This window comes from Scyliorhinus torazame, chromosome 8, assembly GCF_047496885.1.
Source record: "Scyliorhinus torazame isolate Kashiwa2021f chromosome 8, sScyTor2.1, whole genome shotgun sequence".
In the NCBI taxonomy this organism is placed as follows: Eukaryota; Metazoa; Chordata; class Chondrichthyes; order Carcharhiniformes; family Scyliorhinidae; genus Scyliorhinus; species Scyliorhinus torazame.
Window position 1 is genome coordinate 271,756,714 of NC_092714.1, and position 12,321 is coordinate 271,769,034.

The window sequence follows — 12,321 nt, forward strand, 5'->3', positions numbered from 1 at the left end:
CACCTTGGGGCGTTTGTTAAATGGTCCAAATAAGTATAAGTCAGGGGTTGTTATATGTGAAGTTTCTGGCAGGTTAGGGCATCAATGCAATCCCTTCCATCTGCGCGCACTCTGGATGTAGCAGAATATTCCCAAGATTTTATATTTCCTGACTGACAGGTGCCCCGAGTACGGAGAAGCCAGTGGTGAATTGAGAAAACAAAGGGAGAAAATGGGAGACTTGAGGTTGGAGTAAATGCAATGACATGAAACTAGAGGGAATGATTCATAAGGTTTCTCTCCTGTCACTCGGTCCTTCTTTGCACGACTGGAAGCACTCCAGATTTTCCAATTGGTAAAACTAATGCGTGATCCACACTCTCTCTAATCCGTTAGAGAGACCAGAGGGGCAAGAGCCTGAGCTCAGCTCATTGATCCCAACCAAAGCAGCAGCTCATGCACGAAGACTCATCACAGCAGCACTGGGAAAAGGTGGAGGTGAAGAAGGGAAGAGTGGGTAGGGGAGAAAAGAGAAATCAAGCAATGCATCAATCCCTGATCACTATCCTGTGACTGTTAGTAGAGTGCGTGAACACTTGATAAGGATATTGCATAGCTATGATGGCCCCCACAGTTTGAAGATGATACAAAGTTGGGTGGGAGGGTGAGCTGTGAGGAGGATGCAGAGATGCTTCAGCGGGATTTGGACAGGCTGAGTGAGTGGGCACATGCATGGCAGATGCAGTATAATGTGGATAAATGTGAGGTTATCCGCTTCAGTAGCAAAACCAGGAAGAATGAGGAAGGGGCTGGTTTAGCACAGTGGGCTAAACAGCTGGCTTGGAATGCAGAACAATGTCAGCAGCATGGATTCAATTCCCGTACCAGCCTCCCCGAACAGGCGGCGGAATGTGGCGACTAGGGGCTTTTCACAGTAACTTCATTGAAGCCTACTTGTGACAATAAGTGATTATTATTATTATTACAGTTGACGGGTCTACCAAGTCTCTGACACAACCTAAATTTGCAACTTAAACTTGCACAGCACATGGTTTAGTCTCAACCAGAGTACTGCATCCTGTTCTGGCGGCCAAACATTAGAACAATTTGATGGCACTAGAGAGAGTGCTGAAAAGATTCACAAGGATGGTCCAAGGGATGAGAAACTTGTTATGTAGATAGATTGGAGAAATTGGGACGGTTTTCCTTGGAGGATAGAAGGTTAAGTGGAGTTTTAATAGAGGCATTCAAAATCATGTGGGGTCTTGACAGGGAGAACATCTTCCCATTGGTGGAAGGATCAAGAACCAGAGGCCACAGATTTCAGATCATATGCCAAAGGAGCAATGGAGACTTGAGAAAAACCTTTTCACGCAACAAGGGCTAGGGCCTGGAATGCGACGTCGGAGTGTGTGGTGGACCAGATTCAATTGAGGCTTTCAAGAGGCAATTGAATCGATTGTTATCTGAAAAGAAAGAACATACAGGTCTATGGGCAGAAGGCGGAGGCACTGCGTAACGTGCTCCTCTGGACAGTGCAGGTGCAACCAGCTGAATGGTCTCCTCTGTATTGCAATGGTTCTGTGATTCTATGAGACAGGGCAGTTGCAACAGGTATCAGTAGATGGCCTATACCAGATGAAAAAACAGATAGAAAGGGAGAAATGTGGGCGAGGGCTGAAATAAATCCATACGAGATCATCTACTCAAGCACTAACTGCGAGAAGGGGGCAGTACGGTGGTGCAGTGGTTAGCACTGCTGCCTCACGGCGTTGAGGACCCGGGTTCGATACCGGCCCCGGGTCACTGTCCATGTGGAGTTTGCACATTCTTTCATTGTGTGCGTGGGCCTCACCCTCACAACCCAAAGATGTGCAGGGTAGGTGGATTGGCCACGCTAAATTGCCCCTTAATTGGAAAAAAATTATTGTGTATTCTAAATTTATTTTTAAAAACTAACTGGGAGAAGGGGATATGGCGAGCGCTGGAGACAGATCTTGGCACCGCTACACATTACTAGCCACACCTTGAATAACTCTTTTGATGTTACTTACTGACTTTGCCAGCTTGCATGCCTTTTCAGGAGAGTTCTGGATCTCGTAGTAAAACACGGAGAAGTTGAGAGCCAGGCCAAGTCGGATGGGATGTGTTGGATCCATTTCCTTCGCACTGATGTCAAATGCCTCCTGATAGGACTGCTGTGAGCTTTCCACCGTAGCTTTGAAAAGAAGAGGAGAGGTTGATGCTGGAAGCAGCCGCTTGTGCACACGACTCAGAAGTGATAATGCCTCCGAGAAATTACTACCCACTGCCCACATATGGAATCCAGTGTTACAGCATCCAATTTACAGCACAGAAGCAGGTCATTCAACCCAACTGGTCTGCCCCGATATTTATGCTTCACACCCTCTCTCACACTATCAACCTTTCTCTCTCACCAGTTATTCCAGCTCCCCTGGCTGGAATCTTTAGCCCAGAAAGGAGGCTGGTGGCCTGCAAATTTGGTGGGTTGGCATCAGGGCCGATACCAGACACCTTCCCACCTCCACCAGAAGCAAGTTCTGAGTGGGAAGACCCATGATCGACCTTCCTGCCCCACATCCACTCATCAAGTCCCTTAGGAGGCCAATTAGCAACTACTTATGGGTTCCTTTCCCCCACCATCCAGTGTAATCTTTATGGCTTCAGATGAGGACATGCAGCCTGCACGACTGGTAAAACTCAGTTGCCTGCATGTCACCTTGGAGGGTGTGTGTGTGTGTCTGTGTGTGTGGGGGCGGGGGGGGGGCTGTTAATGCCCACTTAACTGCCTGACAAAGTGTCTTCCACTTCAGTCAATGCCGGCGTCTCACCACTTTTCAGTCAGTGAGTGAGGCACCCTCCGAGAACGGAGTATTCCAACCTTCATTTCTTTTACTGTTAATTCTCATGTCAAGCAATTTGGAACTTTTTCCTACATTGAAAGCGTGTATAAATGTAAGTCGTTGTTATTGAAACAGTGTCATGTGAGAGTACCTTTAAGAAATGGGTGTTTATCAGTGATGTCAGAGTGTGGGTGGAGCTGGGCTGTCCGTCAGCCTTTTACTTTCGTTTTAGGCTATTTGCTGCAGGGTGTGTTTTAGTTTTATTTTCAGTGTTGGAGCTGAAGCCAGACAGAGCAGGTGTACTGTTGATCTCTCTGCCATGAAAAGACTATCTCTTGATCATTTGGTGAATTCAGAATTATAAATGTTCTCAGTAGTGACTTTAACCTGGGATGCTTCTGTTAAAAGGTGTTTCTTTTGTAAGTCTTCTGGATGTTAAAAGGCCAGCGTAAGCATTACTTAGTGTTGTATTCTTTGGGGGTTGTATTTGAATTAATGGTTGCTAAGATGTTCACTGTATGTTTTTAAAAGGTTAACTTGAATTCATAGAATAAACATTGTTTTGCTTTTAAAACATTCTGCTGTACCACACCTGTAGAGTGGGCCGTGTGCTCCCCATACCACAATCTATTAAAAGTTGTGGGTCAGGTGAACTCCATGATACACTTTGGGATTCTCTAAACCCTGGCCCATAACAAACAGGGAGTAGAATTTCATACTGCCAAGAACTGGGAACTGGTGGGAGTTGCAAGCATACTTTATTGTAGGTCTTGCCAGGTGCCTCAGCTCAATATAAAATTGGACAGGCCCCATTGTGTCTTTCTAAAACTGCATATTGGGGGTACTGCAGAAAGATGGGACGTTTTGCCATGAGCAAATGCTAACAGGAAATACCAACAGCTTCATTTACAGAAAAGCAATTCATGTCAATTTACAAAATATGCAAAATAAGGAAGACGAGGCAATAACGAAATGGAACATAAACCCTCAATTACCTGTGCCAGCCATGATTCTTCCCCAAAACACAAACATTAGTTTTTCAAACACACTTTGAGCTATTCTGTCAGACCCACCAGATTGTTGCAATCTTGTGGGTACATGTCAATCCTTCATGATGCACACATGGGGGATCCAGTGAACCAATGATTGACTTACTGGGGGATTGGGGAGGGGGTTGGCAAAACAACAGACTTCAATTGTGCTGTGGTCACACAGTATCAGATCTCCAAACACACCTTTCTTTTCCTCCCCATTTGCAACCTCAGAGAGGTATCTGAAGTAATCTCCCTTCATTTTCAGATAGAAGACCTTGCACATAAACTGGGTTGCGTTGGCGATAAGATACTTATCCAGAAGAGCCTGAGTGGAAAGGGATTGAACAAAGATGTAAGATACTGTACACAAATTAAGCAATGTTGATAAAACTTGGATGTTGAATGTTACGCTTGCATTACCAAACCTGTAATTTATAACTGTTGAGGAGGATACAGAAAATGCTGCATTGATTGTCCATCTCCAGGTACCATGTCACCAGAATGATACTGGAGTCAAAGAGATTAAATTGTGAGGAGGGGTTGTATAGGCTAGATTTGTAATCTTGAGCAAAAGCCGATCTAATTGAGATGTTTAAGATGATAAAGTATCTGACAGAGCACACAGAGAGGAACCTTTTCCTTGGATTGGTTGTGTGTGTGTGGGGGGGGGGGGGGGGGATTGGATTGGAGCAAGGTAAAAACTTACAATTTAAGCCAGATAGACTTTAGTTAGGCGAAGGTGGCAATGGAACAAGCACAGGTAGATAAAGTTAGGATTGCTTCTTATAATCTATTGATTTGGCCACTTCCAGGTTCGGCACGGTGGTGTAGCGGTCAGCACTGCTGCCTCACAGCGCTGAGGACCCGGGTTCGATCCCAGCCCCCGGTCTGTGTGGAGGTTGCACATTCTCCCTGTGTCTGTGTCGGTCTCGCCCTCATAACCCAAAAGGATGTGCAGAGTGGGAGAATTGGCCACGCTAAATTGCCCCATAATTGGGAAAAATAAAAGAATTAGATACTCTAAATTTATATTTAAAAAAAAAAATAAACCTCTGCAACCCCTCTATAGCAAAAACAGCCTTCCTCAGATAAGGAGATCATAATGGAGCGTCCATTAAAAAAATGGGCGGCACGGTAGCACAGTGGTTAGCACAGTTGCTTCACAGCTCCAGAGTCCCAGGTTCGATTCCCGGCTTGGGTCACTGTCTGTGTGGAGTCTGCGCGTTCTCCCCGTGTGTGCGTGGGTTTCCTCCGGGTGCTCCGGTTTCCTCCCACAGTCCAACAATGTGCAGGTTAGGTGGATTAGCCATGCTAAATTGCCCTTAGTATCCAAAAAGGTTAGATGGGGTTACTGGATTACGGGGATAGGGTGGAGGTGTGGGCTTGGGTGGGGTGATCTTTCCATGGGCCGGTGCAGCTGCGATGGGCCGAATGGCCTCCTTCTGCACTGTCAATTCTATGATCTAGGTGGTAAAAGGGGCTTGAGGGGCTCATTAGCTGACTCCTGCTCCTATATTCACGGTATATTTAAGGGGCGTTGAGGCCAAGAGGAGGTCAGTCATGGTGGTATTGAATAGTGTAGCAGGCTTGAGGGGTTGAATTACCTACTCCTGCTCCTATTCAAGCACAGTGTCATCTGAGAAAACCAAATGAGAGGATAATTGTGTGGCATGGATCGGGCAAGGCCAGCAAGTTCATGAGTGAGCCAGTTGGGTGTTCGTATCAGTCATATTTCATGGTGGCACCATTCAAAGGTGATTTAATCCAGTTTACCATTGTGGGATTTGTAATCTCAACCTCTGGGTCACTAGTTGGAACGCCATAACCACGATGCTAGACAATGGTTCAAATGAATTGTGTGGAGGGTTTGTGAGGGTAACCAGCTAACCAAGTGCACTCTCTGTCACAATGCAAACTGAACAAACCAAAATCTATTAGGAGAACTGAACGGCTCATACATTTAAAAAGACATGGTGCAAAGCATCACCTGGACTAACAGAAAAACGTTGAAATATTTTTGGCACACAATTCCTCCTTGTGTTCTTCTTAGTGTACAAATCCCAGAAACAATTTCACTGGAGTTAGTCCTATTACAATCCCAGGAGTTTTAATAATACCGGAAAAGTCAGATTTCAGAGCGAAAGCGGCTCCATTGATTCCAACATCTTTTCAGCAAATGCGGAGGAAAGGTACTGAACAAATTCACAGGAATCTGATGAACGTTTAACACAGAAAAAAGAAAAATTATTAAACAAGAAAACTTAAATATACCACACCTAGACAAAAAGGTTGGAAAGATCTCAGCATCAACGGGGCCGAGGTGGAGATGGTTAGCAGTTTCAAATTCCTAGGGGTGCAGATCTCCAAAAATCTGTCCTGGTCCACCCACGTCGACGCTACCACCAAGAAAGCACAACAGCGCCTATACTTCCTCAGGAAACTAGGCATGTCCACATTGACTCTTACCAACTTTTACAGATGCACCATAGAAAGGATCCTATCAGGCTGCATCACAGCCTGGTATGGCAACTGCTCGGCCCAGGACCGCAAGAAACTTCAGAGAGTCGTGAACACCGCCCAGTCCATCACACAAACCTGCCTCCCATCCATTGACTCCATCTACACCCCCCGCTGCCTGGGGAAAGCGGGCAGTATAATCAAAGATCCCTCCCACCCGGCTTACTCACTCTTCCAACTTCTTCCATCGGGCAGGAGATACAGAAGTCTGAGAACACACACGAACAGACTCAAAAACAGCTTCTTCCCCACTGTCATCAGACTCCGAAATGACCCTCTTATGGACTGACTTCATTAACACTACACCCGGTATGCTTCATCCGATGCCAGTGCTTATGTATATGTATATGTTGTGTTGCCCTATTATGTATTTTCTTTTATTCCCTTTTCTTCTCATGTACTTAATGATCTGTTGAGCTGCTCACAGAAAAATACTTTTCACTGTACCTAGGTACACGTGACAATAAACAAACACAATCCAATCCAATCCAATACCATCAAAAGAAAATGATTCAAACTCACTATTCCTTCACCCCAGCTATAATTTTACACACGTACAAATTCAGAAAGATATAACAATCCACAATAGCTATCCTGTATGGCAACACTCAGGGTAAGAATGAGGTGCGTGTGAACCAACAGGCGCCCTGTGGTGAGACACACCACATTCCAAAATAAATGACGGATGCAACCAAAGTAGAGTGCATGGATTTCTCAACAACCCACTCAGATGTTAGTCTCGTTGCCACATTATTGGAAGGATGTGATTGCACTGGAGGGGGTGCAGAGGAGATTCACCAGGATGTTGCCTGAAGATAGGTTGGATAGGCTTGGGTTGTTTTTGCTGGAGCAGAGAAGACTGAGGGGCAACCTGACCGAGGTGTACAGGATTAGGAGTTAAAGGGTGAGTCACGAGGGACACAAGTTCAAGATGAGGGGCAGGAGGTTTGGGGGGGGTGGGGGGGGGGGGAAAGAGAACGACGACGGGACAGGACGGACGCGAGGAAAAACCTTTTTACTCAGAGTGTGTTTACGCTCTGGAATGCGCTGCCTGGGAGGGTGCCTCACATCCTTTAAAAAGTACCTGGATGAGCACTTGGCACGTCTTAACATTCAACGTTATGGGCCAAGCCAAGTGCTGGCCAATGGGATTAGGTAGGCAGGTCAGGTGTCTTTCATGTGCTGGTGCAGACTCGATGGGCTGAAGGGCCTCTTCTGAATTCTGTCATTCTGTCAAATTGTAAACCAATCTGTTTCACGGAATTGTTGTCTTTCTCACGATAACAGGCCTTTATTGATCCAGAAATGTCAGTACTTGGACGAAGACAGTGGTGAAGTAGTTGGACTAATAATCCAACTTCAGGGACATGGGTTCAAATTGTACATGGCAGCTGGTGCAATTTAACTGATCATTGAAACTAGAATTGGAAACTAGTCTCAGTAACGGTGACCATGAAATTCTTATTGATTGTTGTAAAAACCCATCTGGTTGACCGACACCCTCTCGGGAAGGAAATCTGTCATCCTTACCCGGTGTGGCCAATAGGTGACTCCGGACCCACAGCAATGCGGTTGACTCTTGTCCCCTGAAACTTGGAAAAGAATGGCAGGATTGGCCAGAGCCAGCATGGATCTATGAAAGGGAAATCATGCTTGAAAAATCTACTGGATTTCTTTGAGGAAGTAACTGGTGGAATTGATGAGGGGGAGCCAATGTGATCTATTTGGACTTTCAGAAGGAAAGGTCGCACAGGAAAGATCTGCGTGTAAAATTGAAGTGAATGGGTTTGGGGGTAATGTATTGATAGAAAACTGATTGGCGGACAGGAAACAAAGTAGGAATAGACGGGTCATCTTCCAAATGGCAAGCAGTGACTAGTGGGATACTGTAGGGATCCCAGTTATTCACAATATATATCAAGCCGGGTGGGAGGACAAGCTCTGAGGAGGATGCAGAGATGTTTGGACAAGCTGAGTGAGTTGGAAAATGCATAGCAGATGCAGTATAATTTGGATACACGTGATAAATCCACTTTGGTAGCAAAAACGGGAAGGCAGATTATCTGAATGGCCATAAATTAGAGAGGGGAATGTGCAACGAGGCCTGGGTGTCCTCGTACACCAGTCACTGAAGGTAAGCGTGCAGGTACAGCAGACAGTAAAGAAGGCAAATGGAATGTTGGCCTTCATTGCGAGAGGATTTGAGTAAATAATAATAATAATGATAATAATAATAATCGCTTATTGTCACAAGTAGGCTTCAATGAAGTTACTGTGAAAAGTCCCTAATCGCCACATTCCGGCGCCTGTTCGGAGAGGCTGGTACGGGAATTGAACCTGCGCTGCTGGCCTTGCTCTGCATTACAAGTCAGCTGTTTAGCCCACTGTGCTAAACCAGCCCCAACAGGAGCAGGGATATCTTGCTGCAATTAAACAGGGTCTTGGGTGAGACCACACCTGGAATATTGTGTGCAGTTTTGGTCTCCTTATCTGAGGAAGGATATTCTTGCTCTAGAGGCAGTGCAGTGAGATTTACCAGCTTGATTCCTGGAATAGTGGGATTGTCATACAAGGAGTGATTGAATCGGTTAGGATTGTTCTTGCTGGAGTTCAGAAGAATGGGGGGGGGGGGGGGGTGGATCTCATGGGAACTTATAAAATTCTAACAGGACTGGACAGGGTAGATACAGGAAGGATGTTCCCGATGGTGGGGGTGTCCAGAACCAGGGGTCACAGTCTGAGGATAAAGGTTAAGACCATTTTGGACAGAGATGAGGAGAAATGTCTTCACCAGAGAGTGGTTGGCCTGTGGAATTTGTTACCACAGGAAGTAGTTGAGGCCCAAACATTGTATGTTTTCAAGAAACAGTTAGATATAGCACTTAGGGTGAATGGGATGAAAGGAGATTGGGGGGAGGGGGAAGAGGAATGGGAGGAAAAGACTCAAACAGGAATACTGCAAACCTGATGCCAAAGAAATCTGTTGGAAAAAAGATCACCGATGCAGAAGTGCTGTAGGAGACCATTCGCCCCACCGTAAATGTACCGGCCGGCACTCCAAATGAACATTATGACTTTGTGTCATTCTCCATCCTTTTCCCCGTATCCTTGCACATATAATGCCCCCTTGAATACCTCGATTGAACCTCCCTCTACCACACTTCCAGACAGTGCATTCCAGACCTGAACCACTTGCTGTGTCAAAATGATCCACATCACTTTTGCTTCTTTTGCAAATCATTGTGAATCTTTGTCCTCTTGTTCTCAATCCTTTTACGAGTGGGAACAGGAAACAGTTTCTCCCTATCAACTCGGTCATGATTTTGAACATCTCTATCAAATCTCCTCTTAGACCCCTTCTCTCCAAGGAGACCAGTCCCACCCGCTCCAATCTATCCTCATGCCCTAAGTTTCTCATTACTGGAACCATTCTTGTCAATCTCTTCTGCACTCTTTCCAATGTGTTTCCATCATCCCTATAGTGTGGCATTCACAACTGTACACAATACTCCATCTTGAGGACTCACTAGTGTCTTGTATAAGTTCAGCATACCCTCCTTGCTCTTGTACTCTACGCCCCTATTAATAAATCCCAGAATACTATCTGCTTTTTTTTTTTTAAATTTAGAGTACTCAATTAATTTTTTCCAATTAAGGGGCAATTTAGCGTGGCCAATCCACCTAGCCTGCACATCTTTGGGTTGTGGGGGGGAAACCCACACAAACACGGGGAGAATGTGCAAACTCCACATGGACAGTGATCCAGAGCCAGGATCGAACCTGGGACCTCGGCGCCATGAGGCAGCAGGGCTAACCCACTGCGTCACCGTGCTGCCCTGCTATCTGCTTTATTAACTGCTCTCTCCACCTGCCCTGCCGCCTTCAATGATGTGCACAGCTCCCTCTGCTCCTGCGCCCTTTTAAGTATTGCACCCCTTATTTTATATTGCTTGTCCATGTTCTTCCTACCACCTCCTCATATTTCTCTGCATTGAACTTCACCGGACACATATCTGCCCACTCCACCAACTTATCCCTGTCCCTCTGAATTTCTGCGCTGTTCCTCTCACAATTTACAACGTTTCCAAGTTTCGTATCACCCTCAAACTTAGAAACTGACCCATGCACACCAAGATGTCACAGTTCCCGGCTAAGTTCAAACAACAACAAAAACGTATAGAATTTCTCTTTAACATAATGAAACATCCCAAAGAGTTTAATAGGAGCATGTGACACCGGCCTACATAAGGAGCTATTTTGGATGAGTGACCACAAGCGGGATCAAAGGAGTATGTTTTAAGAAGCATCCGTCATGAATCACGCTGATGTTATCCCAACTTGGAACAGTGGTTCGTAGGGGTGTACAGTTTTGCTTTGAGATAAGTGAAACTACAGTGAGAATAAACAGCCCAATCGCCGTGTAACAATTATTATTAAAGACTAGTTATTAAAGTAAAGACAAATAAACATGAACAGGACTACTCTACTCTCAGACAATTATGGTATATGAATTACTAAACACACACACAAGTTTATATAGAACATACTCCTTATTCCAAAACATACCGACGATACCTGAACTCTTAAGACTTTGACTTTACTATTCTCCAAACAACATCCATCTTAAATAACCAGCTTATAGTTACACACAACATAGGGATGGGAAACGTCTTTGTCTGGTCCAGCGAAGATATTTAAGCTGCCTTTATAAAGATTTTCTGCACTGCCTTGGCTCTAGGACTTCGAGACTGTTAGCTGTGAAATTTGGCCATCAAGCCGGGTGGCTGTAAACTGGCTTGTCTGCATTCTGAGACTGCTAGGTGCTAACTGCCTGCCTGGCATCTGATCGTCAGGCAAATTATACCTTTGTTCCTCTTTGATTATGCCTTCCGTGCATTTGGCTGTCTGCCCCTCTCAACTTAGACCATAAGACACAGGAGCAGAATTAGGCCACTTGGCCCATCGAGTCTGCTCCGCCATTCAATCATGGCTGATATTTTCTCATCCCCATTCTCCTGCCTTCTCCCCATAACCCCTGATCCCCTTAATAACTTCCTTGACTATACATTAACCAGTATATACCTGGTTATGTATACCTCATTATCTTTCCAAACGTCGATTAGCTGTTTCTCCTCATAAGCTATTCACATTTTCTTATCTAACTGATTTCTAAACCCGTTACTAGGAGACATGCATCTCATTGAGGCCTTTTGAAAACTGTCTACTACTGTCTCTAGGAAGATTCCTACTTGTTGCTGGATATCTCGCATCATATTATGTTTTGTTACATTCGGTTTACTGCTGTTGCCGGGTAGATTCATGACTCACCTTAAAGGGGGGAAAGTGGGTAAAGAGATGGAAGAGGTTTTGGAAGGAACATCTTGAGATTAGGGCCGAGATGCTGAAGACACGGTGCCAATGATGGAGCAACAGAAATCGGGGATGCTCAAGGGGCCAGAAATGGAGGGGTGCAGAGATCTTGGTGGGTTGTAGTGCTGGATGAGGTTAGAGATTTGAAGAGGAGAATAATTATTTTTTAAAAATTTTGTTTTTATGTAGGTCGTAGAGCACAGCGTGATGGACAAACAGGACTTGGTAACCTATAGAAAATATGAAAAGTTCTCTTTGGAGCTGCTCGACACAGTGTCAATGCCAAGCCAAGGAAACTTAGCAGTTAGCAGAGAATGAGTAGAATGAACCTAAACTGGAATTCTTAGATGCTGATTAAGTGGATACTACTCTTTCTCCATGGTTTCACAATATGCTTTTCTGTGCGATAACCATGGTCTCTTTCCCATGTCAGCTTCATGAACATATAAACAAAATATTCTGCATTCATCATGAAACCTAATCTAATTGGTGTGGACATGGATAAAAAGGAAGGCACATCAATATCCTGACTGAAATAAAACTTCAAAAAATAAAGA

At 45.0% G+C, this 12,321-nt stretch overlaps 1 protein-coding gene across 3 annotated transcripts in view; it reads right to left on the reverse strand.

Annotated features, from left to right (window-relative positions):
- LOC140428652 (14-3-3 protein beta/alpha-1-like) overlaps positions 1-12,321 on the reverse strand; it is a 65,996-nt gene that overhangs the window by 8,346 nt on the left and 45,329 nt on the right. For all 3 annotated transcript variants that reach the window (XM_072515336.1, XM_072515334.1, XM_072515335.1), the window contains exons 3-4: positions 4,079-4,202; positions 2,034-2,197 (exon numbers count right to left, since the gene is read on the reverse strand). In XM_072515336.1, the coding sequence (XP_072371437.1) occupies positions 2,034-2,197; positions 4,079-4,202 (288 nt within the window). The remainder of the gene's footprint in view (positions 1-2,033; positions 2,198-4,078; positions 4,203-12,321) is intronic.